The sequence below is a fragment of the Cyrtonyx montezumae genome, unplaced genomic scaffold (genome assembly GCF_038088225.1).
Source record: "Cyrtonyx montezumae isolate F1298 unplaced genomic scaffold, pur_monq_1.0 scaffold_3, whole genome shotgun sequence".
In the NCBI taxonomy this organism is placed as follows: domain Eukaryota; kingdom Metazoa; phylum Chordata; class Aves; order Galliformes; family Odontophoridae; genus Cyrtonyx; species Cyrtonyx montezumae.
In genome coordinates, this window is record NW_027072034.1 from 110,508,545 (window position 1) to 110,527,892 (window position 19,348).

Here is a 19,348-nt window from a genome sequence, read left to right on the forward strand (position 1 = left end):
AGATCAGTCACATTTATCCTGAAGTGTGATTTTTCAGTTTTACAACCTGTAGATATGTGAGACACAACTCGTGCAGATAAGCACCATTCTACAGGGAAGCACAAGAATTTACTAACAGTCTTCTCTGGAAGGAAAAAAAAAATACCATTCAGTGTTAGTTTCCACTGTATAAACTTTTGATGCGACAGGAAAAAACAGAATTGCACATACTATTCTCACTATTTTTCGTTAAAATAGCGTGGCATACTGCAAAACCAAGTCCTGTACACAACGTGTAGGCATTTAAAACATGCTCCTAAAGCAGTAAGACAGCAAGACCCAATGAAGGATCAGCAACTCCTTGCCCAGTTACAATATTCTTCGATTTAAGCAGAAAGCATGACTTTCAAGAAGAGCCAAAGCCCACTGAAAATGTAGAAATGCTAAATGGAAAACGAGTTGCTATATTTACATGCTGTCAGTATCACCAAAATAAAGGAAAAAAAACCCACACACTAAGAACATCCATTCAAATCTGCAATATTTGCTACAGGTAGTGATATATGCTGACGTTTCAGCAACACAGAGCTAAGCTATTCATCCATCTGAGGATACTCAGAGATCACCTCGGAATCACAAATTAGGATTGTGCACTCAGTATAATTTTGTAACCAACAGAAGTTAAAAATATTTCCTCTACTCTGGAACGTGGTCCGTTACAAATAACAGGTCTGTAAGTTATTTTCTGCCCTTTACACAGGTTATACCTTCAATAAAAAAAAAATTATGAATTCTGGATTTTAGTTATTATTTTTTTAAGTGAAGGTACAACACGATCTGCTGCTTTGCATCTTTTTCTCTTCACCTTCCTGCTCTGAAGAGTGGTATCTCTTGGACAAACACTAACTCAGAATTCTTGCTCAATATTGTGCCCCATCACTCGGGCACTTGTGCTTGAGAAAACGTTTTGGATTATTTCTTTTGAGGTGTATGCTGTTCATCCATCTCCAGGCACAAATGCACCGAACATTCACTCCTGTCTTAGAGGCTTCAGCACAGTTCTGTGCTACTTTCCCAGGAAGTGAGTACTTGTTCTTCCCACTGACATAGAGCTCTTAACCTTCCTCAACATAAAGGTAGCTTCTCATCTGGCTGATGAAGTTATTACAAAGGAACTTCCACCTACTTTCCCCATCTTCTAAGCACAATAAACATCCCCACCATCTGCCTCAGCTTTCATCTACTCTCCCACACCAGGCACAAGGAAGTGCCTCGGTACTTAAGGTGTCCATTGTATCTCTGCAAAGTCATTAGCTGTTTCAGATTTGTCAAACAGATGAAGTACTCTTTCACCACTGCAGTTCTCACATAGCCAAGAGAGCAAACTGCATCCCAGCAGCTCACATGCATTGTTTCGCTGGAGCTAATACTCACTTGGTAGTTTTAAACTGCCAAAAAACACAGGGATCAGACTAGCACCTTGTCCACGACTGCTAACTCATAACAGAACAGACTTTGTGTTAGTGAGATACCATTAAAGAAAGTGAGCCTTGAAAAAAAAAAAAAAAGGCAGGTTACAGCAGTGTTTGTCTGTTACATGGGTCGTTTGATAGAGATTTATCACAAGTCTTTGTATGGCACACTGGGGGACTTTCTGGATTGGTTCAGTACATCTGCTGTATTACTTTGCACTGGAAGCCTTACATGTCACAAACTGCTGTTTTCCTAGTGTCTTTGATTCTGCACTCACAATACTCCACAAGATGCTATGCTGTACCAGAAGCGAGCTGCAGCATTAGGTGCAACTTATTCTACTGCAGGGGAAAGAAGTTTTAAAACGTAGCTGTTCTTAATATACACAGACACTCCCATTTAAATCTCTCTATTTTCTCCCACTCAAGTGCCAAAACAGTCACTACTCACACAGGCTGTCAACAGACTTCGAAACATGAACTTTGAGCGTCTTGACAAAACCCCAGTAAGTAAGCTTATCGTAGTTCATAGTTACAGTGAGAAAGACAGATAAGAAAGCCATATACAGAATTAAGGAGACTTTGCACTTTTCATCATGCCCAGCCCTGGGTAGTTCAGATGGGGTACTTGCAGGCAAGCAGGCAGGCAGGGTCATCGTCAGTTGTGTTGGGACACCTCAAAGATTTCACTGCTCACTCTGAAGACTGGCGATTCATGTGTGCTTTTTAGTTTCTTTGTTTTTAAAAGTCTTTAAAGTTGCATCACTCGGAATCAGATAAGTCACTTTAAACAAAGCAAAGTGTTAAGTGTGACAATTTATTTATAATATACTTCCCACCATCACCACCACCACACACCACCCTGTGAAAGCAAATCCCCTGCTGAAAGGGTGACAATTTTTAATACGTTTGAAAGAAATCAGACCAACACGGTAGGAAGAGACATTCTGGTCAAATTAGAACATAAAAGAGGGGGAGAGAGATCAAAGCATACATTAACTGTACCGGATTAACCTGCTTCTCCACTTCCTTAAGAAGTCAATGCACAATTGCTTTAAATTCATACCAATTTCTCCATTATGTTTAAAAGACAAGCTAGGCACCAAGTCTTTAGTACAGAAAAAGAACCTCAGTTTCATTTCCCTCAACATTCTTGTCAGATTTCAAGAGGGGAACTGGAAACTATCCTCAGCATCTTCTAACTCTTGTTTACTCCCTAACAGAGGCATGAGGCCAGGAAGCATAGCTTAGAAGTTCTGACATAGTCACTATTATAAAGGTAGTTTCCCTTCTCTAGAAGGGAAGTTCTAGACAAATACTTCTCTTAAAGCTTCTGGTTCTGCAGTTGGAGGCCACGGAGAAGGTCCCAACATCGCACGCAACGTATTTCTCTTTTAGCAGCACATCCCATTAGAGCAGCACTTGGTGCTGAGAACGGATTATTTTCAAGAAGCATGTTAGAGAGAGAACCAGCGGGCACAGAGAGCCCAGATACAGCACTACCCAAGAGATATGGAGGTGTACTGTTGGTAGCTTGTTCCACAACGTATTCAGGAGGAAAAGGACCTAAACAAAATCTTTGTACAACAGGTAAGGTGCAACAAAGGAACAGTGGCTGGTTTCTCTGTTTCTCATGCTTTGGAAGAAGATTTTTTTTGTTTGTAAAAATTTTAAAAGCAGATCCTTAACAGATGGGCCTCAGATTCAGCATAAGTAGACAGACCTCTTTTTTTTTTTAAGTGACACTATCGCCCTTACTCCTCAGTTACGGTGAATATGCTGCTTCATCAGCAATTCAAGAAAAAAGTCTCTCCTTGAGGGACAAAAAAGGGGTGGTGGTAGAATTACAGCCCAAAACCCACATCAAACTATTTTGTAGTCATCTAGTGACAAGTGAGAGATCCCCTACCGTTCTCTACTCTAGGCTCCTGGAAGTTACCCAGAACTAGAGCCTACCAAGAGATTTAAGCAGTACTTTATCAACACTGTACTGATTGTAGTTTTTGTAACGCTTAAGGTAGAGATCTCAGTTTCCACAAGAGATTGAATATTCGTCCCTGTCCTAAAAATTGCCTGTTCCTCTTCAACAGAAAGAGAATACTTTCTAGTGCCTGTAAATGGGAGAGGAAAATTTCACGATGCTGCACAGCAACATCTTAAAAATATGTATTTAACTGGGACAGGGAGGTGGCACACAGGTACAAAAGAGCCTAGGGGACTCTGGTCTTTGCTTTTTTTGTGTGTGTGTCTCCATTAAAAAAAAAAAAAAAAAAGGAGATTAGAACAGAAAGCAAAAGCTCTGTCCAGTCACGAGGAATCCACACACATTCCTTTGGACAGGACAATCTGTTCTTTCATCAGAAAGTGCTCTATTAGTGCTAAAGTTGTAAATATGGACACTAAGGTTTTGGGCAACATGATAATCAGGAAAAGTGTCTGAACGTTGTGCCAACAGATTTGTTTTGTTTTTTTAATAGATGCAAAATGGCAAAGCCTCCACAAACTTTATTTCTGAGAGTCTCTACGGAAGGCAGAGAAGTCTAAGAGGCTAAAACAAGGAGCCCTAACAAGGAAAAGGGGTGTGCTTACAAGGGTCCGTATCTGGTCTCGTATTTAGAAACAATGTTCTTGCATCGCCCCACTTCCTTGCGCAACTCCGCAACCTCCGTCCTCAGGGCCGTGTTCTCCTTCTCGAGGAAGGCTGCCCGAATCGTGATCTGGTTCTCCTTTAATCGGCGAGCATCACGGGAACGCTTGGCCGCCACATTATTCTTCTTTCTCCTTGTCCAGTATTTTTCATCCTGGGGCAGAAAGAATTAAAACAAACAAACAAAAAAAAAGCAACCTGACATTTTGTGTTAAATAAACACCTCTGTCCCGTAAGGACACTCGCACTGCATGCCATACTTGAGACCTTCCTTCACTGGCTTGTAAGGCTCGGGCACTAAAATATAGGCAAGAGAGCACTGTAAGATTTCATAATCACACAAGACACATTTTAGTGTAAACAAGATGCATTGCTAGAACTAGGGAGAATAAAAGACTTGGTTGCTAAGCTGTCCAATCAAAATGTGCATTTTACTTCATTTTGATTCAGAAATGAACTTCCAAGGAAAACAGCCTGTTTTCTTGTCTGCTCCAAGGTAGATCAGGCACAACGCTGGGCAAATACACACACTGGTCTTCAAAGTGCAGCAGATGAGGATGTGACTTGACAGTTTCTAATTTCTAATTTCTAATTTCTAATTCATCCTAATTTCTGCATATATCGTTTTAAGTTGCTGCTGCCTGGTAATTATCTCATGGTACTAAACCAGCAAAACAGCAAGAACAGCAGTTTACTTGCCATTCTATTCTTGGCAGTGCTCTTCCCCAGTCGTGTATGTATAGCATGTTACCTTTATACGTGAGCGTTTGGTCAAAGGGTGAAAAATTTTGATCACGGCCTAGAGAAGTCTGCAGTAATAAACCTGTTACCTTTTGCTCATCAGGGACAAAAACCTTCTTTGCTTTTTTAATCATTGGTTGTGGTTTCAGGTCCTCTTCAGTAAACTTGTGCTTGCGAGGATTGAAAAGCTCACCACCAGGCACACTGGACAGCACTAAATCAGCAGGGTCAGGGTTAAAATTCACCTCAACTTCTACACAGTCAGGATCAATGGGGCTGGGTGTATTTCTCTCATTTTGCGGTGGGGATTCTGGCAAAAACAGAAGTTGCAACACATTCAGCAGGATGAAGAGAATTAACTCAGAAGCCAAGCTGGATAGCTCTTATTGTTGCAGCTAGCATTTAACAGTACTATCTGATATTTCTCTAATGCAGTGCTTGGTACTGTATGTCCACTGCAATACAAGTTCCAGGAACATCTGCCAGACTAACAGACATGAGTAGACAGGTGTGGGACAAAAGCTAAGACTTCGTCAAAGTGCTTTGAGCACTTGAGCACATTCAGCATTGCTGCAGCAAGCGTTTCTAAGTAGAGAACCTGGATCAGTCAGAGACTTGTGACTTTGAAGACTTCACAGAAAAAAAGCTTGCCTAAACACTGCAATCCTGAGTCCTTCAAAGGTAAGACAACTGCATTTCGAAAGGACTAAAGAAGTGTAGATTTGGTACAAATTTAATTACATGCTACTTCCTTGCCACATGGGAACAGAAGTGTCCCAACAAGTTGCCTGATAGTGTTCACATGAACTTTGCCACGTTTATCTATCATTTAGCAATTCAAGTTTATGAAATCACTGCAATTCAAAGCAGAGATCAATGAATAAATCTTTTTCATACACCACCTGGAAAAGAATTAAAAAAAACCCAAAATCACACCTTACATCTTATAGAAAGAATTTCATGCTTTGCTTTTAACACAGGTTCCCAGGAGGTCCTCAGCAAAATGCTTGCTATAAACTCTTGTCCTGAAATAGCACTGTGCAAGTTCAATGCCTATGAACTTTAAACTCCAAATCTAGCTCAAATAATACTAATAAATGGTACTAATGGACTTCTCCCTTTCAAGTACAGAGTTTTGTTTCTTTATTCCGTTATTCCCTCTTCAAGATAACACAGAGTATCATTAATAGAGCTTTTCCAGAAGTCAGCTCTCCAATTTCACGGGCTAGCAAGGAAAGGCTGCTTTGTTACTCTTCTTTTTTTTTGTTGTTTTCCAATGAAACATTGTTAATTGAGGAACAAACCAAGCTACCACAGCAGTGCAAGTGGCTTGGCACAAATTATCAAATTCATTAGAAGGCAATCTGAGCAGCTATATTCACAACAAGCCCAGCTTCTCACCAAATAAGCAACATTAATAGTGCAAATTCTTTATGCTAACATTCCAGCTCCAATGGTTTAAAAAGAGAAAGACTGCACACTTGTAAACATTGACTCATTTTTCCAGTAAGGAGACTGAGAGAGATGAGAAGCAGCATCTTCATGAACCGACGCATGGCTACAGTGAGCACGTTTTATGTCACTTAACCTGGCACGGTTAACACCAATGGGTTAGCATGCCTCCTCTTGGATCTGAAGAGGCACCTGTTGATATCAAAACAATCAAAACAATTCCATCTACCTGTGCTGGAGGCTGCTTCAGATTGCTGGTAGACGGCAGTAGATGACGAAGACACAGGAGAACCAGTGGAAGCACTGGCTGGCTCCTTTTCTTCCAGCTTAGCCACGGGCATGAGTGGATTCTGGTTCAAATCCAGGTGAGTAGGGCTGGAAGGAATTCCATTCTCTAGGAGAAACTCATCCAGATCCATGTACTCCAGGTGGAAAGACTCTCCATCGTAAGGAATAGTTTTGTCCCAAATAGGTGGCATGAGGGAAGCTGAGACTGCCATAGTGCTGGCAGCTGCCGCCTCATCTTCCTCAAGCTTTATCTTCTTCTCTTTATCTGAAAGATACAAGTAGGTCACTGCACAATTTGCAGCTTTTTTTTTTTTTTAACAAACAAACAAAAATCCCATGGAAGGAAATTCAGTAATCCGTATTTCTGCCTGAAGACATGATCTGGAAATGCAGATGTTGAAAAGCAACATCCGTATGCAGCTCATGGAGTGCTTTGCCTCCCTGTGAGGGCCGGACCACAGTTTGCAGCCTTGAAGATCAGTAACTCTGCTGTGATAACTCACATAAGTGCAATACAATACTGCATCAAGCTCGTTATTCACTAGTCACTGAAAATCAGACCAGTTTTGTTGTCGTGGGTTTATTTTTTTTTTCTGACTCGTTCTGGAAGATGGGGAAGTGAATGTCCTGACACAGAATTACAGCGGAAGCCATTAAGAGAACTTTGAGGAAGCAGAGTAGTTTATTCTGCGCACAAAGGAAAGAAGAATAATTTAGATAGATATTCAGAAGTAAATAAGGATTTTCAGATCGCATTTGAAAATCAGCTAGAAGGGTCCACCACATCAGAGACCTGGACCACTACTGTTCAGTATTTTAGATGCATTCCTTTCTAAAATGACTCAGCATGTCCACACAAAATAATAGCTCCAAATGCTGCTCACCATAGATAGCTCAGTGTACCTACACGTAATTTTTACTCTTTGGGGAGATGTCTGATAAGGCATACTCCCACATTCCCACCCCCAAGCCAGAAAAGACTGATGAGCTCTCAATTTACTATGCTACAAAGCACGTAATACTGAAAAATGGCTGTTTCTACATTCCCCATAGCTCCTGAATCTTAACAATTGCCTGGAACAGAATCCAAGCAGAAAACTCAGCTTATGGAATAATTACATAATTTCAGAGATAAAAATAAATTGGCCAAAAAAAGAAAAAAAAAGTCCATGTTCTGCTCCTGCTCTAGTTCCCCACATAGCCATGCAGTTCTACCACTGCTGCAAGGAAGCATTGCAGAAGCAGTGCTAGGGCAGCGACTACTTGAGCCAGTGCTGCCATCAAAAGGAACAGTCACCAGGTGCAGCCGTATCCATTGGGAATTGCATCTTATCAAGGAAGCAGTTAAATCCCTGCACTTAGGGAACCAGGGCTGCAGGAACGTACACGAGAGCAGTGTGCATCTCCAGCATCCACATCAGCCTGACAAAATGCATAAGCCTTGGCAATAGGATATTCCAGACCGGCTAAAATATACTGAAGGAGTATTCTACTTCATCGAGGTGGGAGTGTGGTTGAAACTGTGTTCTAAATCAGAAAAGCCTATTTATATAAAGCCTACTTGATAAAACTGGCATTCCTTCCACTGCTGCCTTAGCTGAGACGGAACTGAGACTGAAAGAGCTTTTTATGGCTTAAAGAACAGCACTGCCATACAAAATAATCATTTCCATCTACCATACTCTGAACGTTTTATACAAGAGACAGTTACTAATCTAAACATATAAGAAAATACTTAGCAGCTACAGACTTGGGACTAACAATAAGTACCTAGAGGGCACATAAAATCTGAACTTTATTAACATCATCTCCTTGCAGCTATGGGGTGCTCCCCTAACAACTTCGCACCACTGCCTCCAAACTTCCACCTCCCAATACCTATCCCCGCTATAAACTCCTTTGCTAACTTTCCTACCTTTTCCCAGGCAAAGCAAATGTTCAGATTAACAGCCACGATCCAAACTGACTGAACGTTCTGAACAGCTTCTACTTGAAGCAAGTAAAGAAATGGTGTCTGCTCTGTTTCACATATAAAGATGACGTCACTAGTAAAGCACACCCCACCAAATCAGAACAGCCATTTTACATCACGCTTTTGAATCTAGGATAGTGCATTTCCATAAGTTTTGCACACTGCCCAACACAACCACCCAGATTTGTACCAGGGGTTGCACACGGTATTGTAATAAGGACGCCGCCAAAACAAAAGCAAGTGACAACAACGACTTCTTTATAAATCACTTTATTTTTATTGACATGATAAACGACTCGTGAATGCTGAATCAAAGCATCAACAGCAAAAGCATCACTCCTTAGTCTTAAGAACATCAGCATTCCATTATAAACTATGCAAATCTTGTTACAAGTCAGTAGTGCTTGTGCATTGCAACATCTTAACACAACACCTCTAACACAGAAGAGAAGTTTTTGGTGATCAGCAGACAAAAATACAAAGCTTAGTCGTTGTGTTGTTTCCCCACCACCACCACCCCAGGAGAGAGATGCCATTCTGCAGGCACACATGGCTCTTTTAAGAACTTCCAGAGGCACATCATCATCCTACTGTACTTCAGCACCCCAAAAAGACCGCAGTCCTTCCAACTTCCTCTTGCTACTGTCCCTGGCTCACATCAAATTAGATCCTTTCTTCTCATGAGAGGACCACCTGATTTTTCTCCTTTTGCTACACGTTGACAACAGGACAAGCACTGAGCCCCCAGTGTTGCCTCTGTTTAGCTATGCTGTCTCTTTCTCCACCCTCACTTCTAGCAGCAATATCTGAAACAAAATTAAAATAGCAGCCGTTAGCAGGCATATTGAGTGCCCATGTATTTCAAACACGACACATAAAAAGATAGAACCGTTGTGTGATCATTTTTACACTGACATTTTCCCACTGGCTTTCTTTCAATTCATTTAATCTTTGTTTCCTGCTGCACAACATCCTGCTGGGTACACAATATCTAATGAAACACTAATTAACTTCTTGCATCTTGAGGTGAAAGTTTCCGCCTGCCCCGGCACAGAGAGCTGAAACGTTAATTCTCCAAAGATATTTATATTGTAAACAGGTATTACCTGACAGCAGAGCTGCAGTATCCTAAGAGGCTCCATTTGCAGTGATTCAAGGTCACCCTGGTAAATCTGGACTGTAGTCCTGCAGCTGAAAGCTCATGTCCGATTTAGTCCCCTCGTTCTGTTACTATGACCTATTAACTAGCCTGTACATCTGCTGCTAACAGAGGTCACTAGCTTACATTAAGTAATTTTGGCAGTGAAAAGCAAGAACTCCAGATCACTAACAATTGGAAATACTGTTATTTTAGCCACCAGGAAAGAGCCTTATTATACGGCCATGTTTTTCCTCAGGAAAAGACATGTTTTGGTCGCTACTAGTACCCACGCTTTTGAGGAAGCTCCCTTTCATCAAAAATATTTTGCCAAATTATACTGAAAATGCTGTACAGTCCAAGGTCGATTCTTCCACAAGATCTTCAGCCCCCTTGTGACAGTGCAGCAAGATAGGTTGTACAGTCACATACTCCTGATGCCCATTACTGTGATGTTTGTTGAGGCATTCCTGCCACAGCAGCATGCAACTGGTGATTAAGGCATCCTCTGGACTGGAGAGCATGCAGCAGTTCATTATTAATAGGCAAAACCTACACTCCTGCTCCAAAACATTAATCCTCTTCCCCTACTCCACAGACATTTATTATTTTAAATGACTATTTTTTATTTAACCCTTACGCTCTGCTCAAGAACTACTTGCAACAAGTGCTGTCGCATATACTCAGTACGTAGCACAGTATTCAAGATGATGGCATTCAGTTGGAACTGGATGTCCTCTGCTGTTGCTCAGAAGGATTAGAAAGCCTGCTCGCTTACTGGGTAGTCAAATTACCCAGGGCACTTGGAAAACCCATAGGAAGCTTGTACAGACTATAAATGGACACAACTGCAGCAAGTTGATAGCATTTATCTCAAAATAATATAACAAACTGTATTTTGTCAAGAGGCAAAACACATTGGAGCATTTCTTAGAAAGCCTGCTGAAAACACTAATTGGCTGTATTAAGCAAATTAATAAGCCTTCAACACTTGGGCTCCATCCATGCACTGTAAGGGAACAGAAAATAAAAGAAGGATCCTCCAAAGCCAGTAGCTGCAATTGTACCAACAAGTCTTTAGTAAAATTAAGAATAGTTACCTGCTAATAGAAGCACCTTTATCTTCTCTCTTGCAAATATGCAAAGAACTGAAGCACCGAGAGATCAAAATCAACAAAGCAACGCGTTTTAAGAAGTGTGACATGAAATCGTGCAAGGTAAACTAAAGGAAGCCCAGGGAGAAATGTAAGAATGGGAACAGTGTTAACTTCATCCCAGCATGAATGGAGAAGGGTAATCAGAATTCAGCGGGCCCACTAGCAAGCTTTAGAGGGTCACGGCGTGTGCCTTCCCAAGCTGGAACAGGGTCATCTGGTAAGGGGAAAAGAATTAAATGCTTCTAATTTTGGAACAGTGCAAAGCATGAAGTTCTTATTTGTTTTAAAATTTCACAGCTCCATAAGCTGGACATAAAAACCAAAGCCACTGTATCCTGCTAGGTTACCATGGGACGGTTCCCAGATACCGCCTGAAATTGTTTCTGACAGCACCATCACCTCTAAAGGGTACGGGGTGAAGCTAATAACCTCAGCACCGCCATAACGCCGGAGTCTCAAGATGCACTGCAGCATCCTGTGCCATAGCAACACGGCCAAGCCTCCATCAGAGGCTGACCTTTATATTTCTAAGTGGGGTTTTTTTTGTTTGTTTTTTTGGTGGATTTTTAAGAGGAAAAGAGGACAGATATATTTGCCAGGTTCACGACGTCGCGCTAAGATACAAAGATGTCAACGGCCCCGCACTGGGGATGCTCGCCAGGCAGGATCCCGCGCCCAGCAGCGTGCCGCCAGCGGGGAAAGCTGCAACCACCGCCGTTTGCACAACGCTGCCTGCAGGAGCGGGGGCAGAGGAGCCCCGGCCGGGCAGGACGGTGCAGGCAGCGGGCACACCCTACGGGATTAAGCTCGGTGTTCTGCCCACGGCAGCGGGCTGGGACCACGGAGAGGCACCCGAAGGCTCTTCCAACCCAACTTTGCGGCAGCAGCCTCCCGCAGCGCGGCCCGCACCTCCACTCCTCCCACCTGAAGCGTCTCCTTCCGCCTCAACGCACCTGGAGCGCCCGCAGCCCCCACCCCCCCCCTCCACGCTGCGGGGCTCGGGGCGGAGAGAGCGGGCGCAGGGGGTGCACCCCGGATCCCCACCCCCTCCCACCGCACCGGGCCCGCCCCTAAGGCGGAGGGGGGGGAAAGGGGGGGGAGGGTGGTGGTGGAAGGAGGGGAATGGGAACGGGGGGGGTGGATTGAGGTGCCGCGCGCTCCCGTCGGCCCCGCGCGCTCACCCAGCCGCGCGTCCCGCGGTGGGTTCTCCATTAGCTTCTTCAGCACCAGCGGGAAGGCCCCGGCCAGGCCCTGCTGCTCCGCGACGGCCCCCGCGCTCCCCCCGGCTGCCGTAGGTTCCGCTGCCGCTCCTCCCGCCGCCGCCTCCTGGTGCGCGGCGCGGCCGGGCATACTCCCCGCGAGCCGGCGGGCGCCTGCCGGGCTGTCAACGGTCGCCAAGGGCCGCTGCTGCGGCGGCACCCCGGGACCCAGCGACACCGAGCAGCTGGAGCGGGAGGGCGCATGCGCGACCGCCTCTCGCTTCAATATTCACGAGCCCCGCGGCGCCGCCCATCCGAGCCCTCGCGACTCGACCCGTCCTCTCCGCGCCGCCGATTGGTCCGCGCCGCTCTAGGGGCGGGCCTTCGCTCGCAGGCTCCGCCCTCCCCACCCCGCCGTGGCCGACGCGGGCACGCGTCCCCCGCCCTCCGGGGCACGTGCAGGGGCAGGCTGCGACGGCTCATTAGCATGCGAGGCCACGCCCCTCCCCCCTCCCGTAGAGCTCTGCGTCACCGCCAGCTGCTCCTGAAGGCGGCGGGAGGGGTGGACGGAGCGCGCGCGGAGGCGGCGGCGGAGCAGCGCCTGCCGCTGGGTGAGCGCGCATGCGCAGAAGCGAGAGCCGACCCTCTCCTCCTCGCCTCACGTGAGCGTTAGGGCTTTTTCCAAGTTCATCGCCGAGAGCGCAGGCAGAACGGAGGAGAACGAGCAAGCCCAGCGGAGTGACGGCAGGGCGACCACAGGACCCCGTCTGCACGCCACAGTGCCGGGGCTGAAAGGGCAGAGGGGTCCTCCCCCCCACCCCCCTCAAAAAAGGGCCCTTTTCCTCCTGGCAGGCTCTCAGCTTGGTCCAGCTGCACCTCTGCAGACCTCCAGGGCAAAGGCTTCACAAATAGCTTCAGGCGTTTCGGTTTCAAGGCACCATTTGACTCACACCTTCCTACCAAACCTCAGTGGTCACTGAGACACAAAATCAGGTCTGAATTCCTCCCCACGTGCCCCAGAAAAAAAGGATGGGAAGCCACACGTGGTCGGTGCTCCTCACTGACGTCTCACTGCACTGAGGAGCAGGGTGCCCCCGTCCAACCCAAAGGGACAAGGAGCACACGCTACCCTAAATGCCAGCTGCTTCTCTTGCAAAGCCTGGAGGCAGCATCTCCTTGACAGTGCGGCACAATGCCAGCGCACGTGGAAAGCCACCTGGAGAATGTAGGATGCTGGAGCCGTGTGGGTTAATGTATCCTTGCATAGGGGTTTCAGCTGATAAACCCAGCTGCAAAAGCATGCAGAACAGGTCATGCTCCTCGCCTGGTGTGCTCCAGGGCTGCCACGTGCCTTTCACAGGCTCCTTCTGCCTTGCCAAGTTCAGCTGGCAGAAGAAATAATCATATGAGTGGAATAGGGATGGCACTTCACACGGGACAATGAAAGGCAGATGTCAGACCACACAGGACAGAGGCAGCACATGCAGCTTGGCAAAGGGCAACTGGTTTACAGTAAAGCACTTGCCCAGAAAACAGCTACATGGTAGGTGGTAACAAGAGCACAACCTAGCAAGGCAGCAGCAGCTTCTTATGAATAGGGTGAGGGGACTTGGCTAGAGTGGGGCAGGCTGCAGGCTCCCCATTCTGCTTCAGCTCTCCGGGTTACTTTGTTCCATTGTTGTTGCGGCCGGAGGCCCCGGGGGATGATGCTATGTCTCAGTACAGTACACAGCTCCTTCAAGGAATGTGCTCTGTGTGCATCCCCCCCCTGCAGATCTAAACGGCAGCTACTTTGCTGGGTGACGTCCATATGAATGGAGGTCCCTACATCCACTCATCAGCCTTTCCTCCAGGGATTTTCTCACCATGTTTTTTGTCCAGCCCGTTTCCACTCCAGCTCAGTGGATGCTGAAGCTAAGGTTCACTCTGCACTGCCACTGCCTCGTGACTCTGCTTGGGGAGGGTTTGGCCTGCGCAATGTTAGCTGTTCTGCCTGAGGGCAGGAGGTCCTGGGGAGCATTCCTGTGGGTTCCCTCTCACAGCACCCTGCCCAGGCGTTGGCTCTGCCCCACCAGCAAGGAGGGAGGTTGCTCTGAGAGCTTTTCCTCACTGCCTCAGGGGAATAGGGATTCAAGTCGCTGCCAGCACAAAGCGAACATCAGTCCATCAGCTGTACCTTCCTCGTTGAGTTGGGATCTGCCTGGATCTTTACACTTGGTATTTTGCTGTGCAGCTGAGAAGGAAGAGAGGGGGACAATGCGATGTGAAGAGAGGAATGCAGTGGCCTTGGCTGTCGCTGCTGGGTGTTTTGTCAGAGGCAGATGATGCAGAACAGCCCAACTTTGATGCAGCAGGGCAGCAAGCAAGAAGCAGCCCGCTGCTAGGCACAGGGTGGGACACGTCCACCAAGCTCTGCTGTGAGATCTGAAGCCTCATTTCAGACAGAGGGCCATGACCCAGCAAAAACAGAAGAGGGGTGTGTAGGTATGGAGACTCAGGAGGGAGAACTGAGCTTTGTGGGAAGTGAGCCGTGATAGGAACACTGTCCTCAGGAGGGAAGCAGCATAATAATCCCAATTCTGAGGTTACACGAGGTGACGCTGAGAGGGCAGGGTGGTCCCAGGACTGAGGAGGAAAGCTGCCACAAAACAGCAACCTCAGCTGCCAAATAAGCCACATTCAGTTAAAACAAAATTATTCCCTCTGCAAATCATTGATCCCTGACGGCCCCTATTCCTACTTGCCAGACAGACCAATCTTGCCAGCACTCCTCCCTTGGATTAATACAATCCACTTGGCTGTGGTGACCAGAGGTCCCAAAGAGCCAGCCATACTTCAGCTGAGCCCCGGCGAGTCTCTGTGCCATGTGAGCCACCTCTGTCCATTACCTCCTCCTCCCAACCAGGTCTGCTTTCCACCTGGGCATCAGTCAGCCCTGAAAACACAACCTGCTCCCAACACGTGTGGTGCATAAGCACACCAGGTAACAGTCAAAGCCTCAGGAAAGGAGTGAGCCAAGCAAGCTCGCAGGTGGCAGCAGCATAGCAACGTGATAAAATAAGCCTCTGGAAGGTATGGGCATTTCCCCTTGCCTTTTCCCACAGAGTTTGCTGTATTCCAGTGGGTACTGGCAGCTGCTTTCTGCCACGGCGTTCTTCTTTCCTGTTGACAATCAGGGCAAAAGGAAAGCTCCCCTCCTCTGCACTGTGGGCCTGGCTTTTCTGCTCCCACCCTGGGTCACGCTCCCCCTCAAGACCGCCGAGCTGTCTGCCTTGTCCTCTGGCAGCTCCCTGCCCAACAGCCAACTCAGCAGGTGCTCTACTCTGTGAGTTCAACTTGCTTGTGCCTGGACATGAATGAGTGGTGCTGAGGTGTTCCCACACACCTCCCCAGCACTCGGCAGCAAACATTTCAATGCAACAACCAAAAAGGAGCTTGCCAGGGGCATGTGGCATCCCATCCAAAACCATCAAGTCCGTGAGTTATGTGATGGGCGCCTGGAGCGTGCCCAGCAGGAGAGAATCAGTCAGCCCAGCAGAAGCACAGACTAAACAACTTCTTGGATCATTTCCATTTGTTTTCTCAGAGCCTGTGTGGCAGCGGGAAAGCCTAGGAGTACCAAAGTGCTCTCGCAAAGAAAATACAACATTTGCTTTGTTCTGTATCCCAGCTTCCCGTCAATAAACAACTGCAGCATCATGAGCAGTCTGCACAGAATCAGCCAGCTGGGTACCCCACCCCAGGTAGTGCACATCTGAGCAGTCATTAACCATTCGATGGCACAGATAGAAATCCTGGAAGTTGCTTCTATGTGAGCACAGAGGTTTGTACCCAATTCTTCTCTGCACACAAAGCTACAGGGGTTTCCAAGAAGTAGCTGAGCAGAGAGATTAAAAGGATCAGGAGCTCAGCACTCCTGATGGATTTTGTAATCATTGCTGTTTTCCTCCTAGCTGCATGCCACACTCAGTCCCAGCACTCCCCAGCTCACTTGGGTTCTCAGAGAAAGCACACTCTTGAAAAGCTTGCAGCAAACAAACTTCTGCCCTCTTCTCACACTACAATTTAAGGAGAAACAAAACCAGACCCCTCAGCATTCCCTCCGTCCTACCTGTCATTTTGTTGGTCCAGGGTAAGGAGTACTCCAGCAGGGACTTCAGAACTTCAGGAAAGTCCAGGGCAGCGGGGCCCCCGGGGCTGTTGCAGACTGACATGTCCTGCACTGGGGACTGCTCTGGAGAGGCCAAGGGAAGGCCAGCAGCCTGGCCGCCAGTGCCACAAACTCTATCTCCTGGACCTCACGAGTGGGGTTCGGAGGCACCCGGAGCAGGCTCTGCCAAATAACTCCGGCTGAGAAAACCCGAGGAGGAAGGGAAGCAGCCTGCTGGAGGTGCAGTTTGCCCAGCTGTCTTCACCTCCCCCACTCCCACTCTGAAGTGGCCAATTGTGGAAATAGCTCGCAGCCTAGCAGGGCTGGGCCGGGCTGCTGGCCAGCACGGTTTTACAGGGCCTCTCGCAGCCAATCCGACTGCGAAGAACTGGGCCAGTTATCTAACTTTGAAAAGGCAGCACCCTTTTCTTTCCCAAGGTGTTAGAATAAATACAAACGTTGTGAAGAATAAAAAAAAAAAAACACAGTACGTGCACAGCCAGGGGGACACATGTTGGCTGCAAACACAACAGCAAATGGATCTGTGGAGCTATGAGCTGCACAGCCCATGGGGACACACACACCATGCCTGCATCTGCTTGCTACCTTGTCAGCTCTCAGAGAGGCAGATAGCGTCTGTTTTAATATGATGTAACACTTACTGTGTTTCCATGCTAAGTCCATCCTGATTAATGGCATAAGGTATCTTCCTTATCAAGTTTGCATCATGCACAAGTGTAGAATTTCTCTTCAGAACTGACACTGAGTTTTATTGGAAATCCAGCAACCTCCCCTTGAAGCAGTGATGTAAGGCAAGTTCGTGTACCCTGAGAGTACTCTGATAAAGCTAGTTAGGTAAGATCTTCAGCATGCAAACATCTTCTATTACTGAAGTTTTTTAGAATGGAGGGATGGACAGGAGACAAGAGGAAAAGAAGCCTTCCTTATAGGGCTTGGGAAGAGTGGTTTACATGTGCTAGAGCCTTCTCTCGCCCGGTGTGATAATGAGAACTGAGCTGCCTTTTTTTCTGCTTGTTCCTGTCTGTTTTGCAAGGCTCAGCCTTGCAGTGGTTTGAGTCAAAGGTTGGAAAAGACCTCCAAGACCATCTAGTCCAACTATCCGGCTACCACCAGTATTTCCACACTAAACCATGTCCCTTAGTACAACATCTAAACATTTCTTAAACACCTCCAGGCACGGTGACTCAACCACCTTCTCTGGGCAGCCCATTCCAGCACCTGACCACTCATCTGGAGAAGAAATTTTTCCTAATATCCAACCTGAACCTCCCCTGTTGCAACTTGAGGTCCTCTAGTCCTGTTGCTGACATTTATTGCTTTGGCAAATTAGGTTCGTTGGGAGGAAACTGTCACTTTGGATTTTGAATTATTAAACTTAAGGGGACATTTACATGTTACTGTGTAAAGAGCTGAGAACATGCATTTTGTCCACAAAATTTCCTGTCAACACTGCACCCTTCTTGACTCATAACCCCTGGAAATCAAGCTCTCAAACAGAAGAATGTTTTACATGGGCAAGGTGCTGGCATAGCTGCCCAGAGAGCTGTGCTGCCCCATCCCTGGAGGTCCAAGTCCAGTTTGGATGGGGCCCTGGGCAGCCTGAGCTACTGGGTGGCAGCCCTGCCCACGGCACGGGGTGGAACTGGGTGGGCTTTGAGGTCTCTTCCAGCCCAACCATTATATGATTCTATGAAGAACTTAGGTAGCATCACTAGTAGGATGTATCAACACCACCCTGACATCCAGCCCCAGAGAAGCAGATATCATGCTATGGGCTCAAGTCACAGCAGTGCAGAACATCTACCTGCCCTCATGTCCCAGTCAAGGTGAGAGCTTGAGCTGCTTTAGTGAATGGAGTTGACATGTTGGCTCTGTGTCATCATGGAGAGCTGCGGGAATGGCCACAGGTTACATAATTTTTTCTGGCTGCACTGTTACCAGATCAGTTCATTATTTATTTCCATTGTAATCCCAGATCAGTGGAGGTCTCAGCAGTCTTCTCCATCACCCAGAAGCCCATTCAGCCACTCACAGAAGATTTTCTCACAGACTTGGCCAGCCACAATCAATTTGCTCTGGCTCTAAATGGGTGGCACAGAGAAGAACATGACATAGAGAGCCAAACTCCGTGAACAACTATTTAAATTGCAGAAGCCAGGTATACGTTCCTTTTAAAACCCTATGTGCCCGAAGTGCACCAGGAATTACAGAGCACCTCCTGCAGGGGTTAGCTGCCTTCCTGACACCTCAGGCCCCAAGGAATTGTTTTGGGTAGTCAGACTTCTCTCATACACTCCTGTTTATTGCAAGGATCTGGGCGGGAGAGCTCCTTGTACAGATCTAAAGGTTACCAACTTTTCCTCAGCCCCAGGAGTGCTCCCATAATCTCTTCAAAGGGCCACATCAGTAGTGCTTCTGGAGGAGCCTTTCTGCTGCCTCTCCCCTTGCCAGTCTTTCACAGCCACCCTCAGCCCCAAAACATGAGACAGTGGCGTGCCTGGCTGCCTTCTTGGGCAGAAACTACTGAAAATTGCCTCTATGGGTCTTGTACTGGGTGCTGGCATCTGGCTGCACACTGTGAGGGGGCAGTTTCATAAGGCAGCTTAGTTGTGTGTTACGGGTACCTGAGAGCACAGCTTATGGGGAGCCCACCAGCAGCAAGGACATTTGATCTAAGAGCAGCATTAACAGTTATTGTTACTAATTGCTATTTCAGCTTCCTCAGATGAAATGATCTCTTGGCTCAATAATCCAAGGGGATGTTTCCTCTTAGAAAATAAAAAGCGTTTTTGTCTGATTTTATAAGGACACAAAGCTTACACAACAGTATTATCCATCCCTCCATCTCTCCACCCTTCCCTTACCCAGAACACACTACCCACTTTGACCAAGGGATAAATACACTTACATGTATTTTTTTTCTAGACAGATAAGCTGGGAAGAAGAGAGAAAATTAATGACTTCTCAGCAAGAAAACCTGCTGGTTTTGTTCTGTTTGATCTGGGGCTTGTGTATTGGTAGCTGAGACCCCAAAGCACGTGTTGCCCCTGGCAGGCAATAGTGTGCATACAGGCAGAAGCCAGCAGAGCTGAGAGGACTTTAAGGTGACAGATAAGGTTGGCTACTCCTCTG

At 46.9% G+C, this 19,348-nt stretch overlaps 1 protein-coding gene across 4 annotated transcripts; it reads right to left on the reverse strand.

The window, feature by feature from the left end:
- Window positions 1–911: 911 nt before the first annotated feature.
- On the reverse strand, window positions 912–16,461 carry TEF (TEF transcription factor, PAR bZIP family member). Of its 4 annotated transcripts, none has more exons than XM_065742895.1 (5): window positions 16,157–16,461; window positions 6,521–6,844; window positions 4,929–5,149; window positions 4,041–4,252; window positions 912–2,235 (listed from the first exon to the last, which is right to left on the reverse strand). In XM_065742895.1, exons 1-5 carry the CDS (start codon window positions 16,257–16,259, stop codon window positions 2,214–2,216), a joined length of 882 nt encoding a protein of 293 aa, XP_065598967.1. In that variant the 5' UTR covers window positions 16,260–16,461; the 3' UTR covers window positions 912–2,213. The 4 variants fall into 4 exon arrangements, with proteins under 4 accessions (XP_065598967.1, XP_065598969.1, XP_065598968.1 ...); XM_065742897.1 differs by lacking the exon at window positions 16,157–16,461 and adding an exon at window positions 12,028–12,284; XM_065742896.1 differs by lacking the exon at window positions 912–2,235 and having other exon boundaries at window positions 3,889–4,252.
- Between the last annotated feature and the right edge of the window lie 2,887 nt (window positions 16,462–19,348).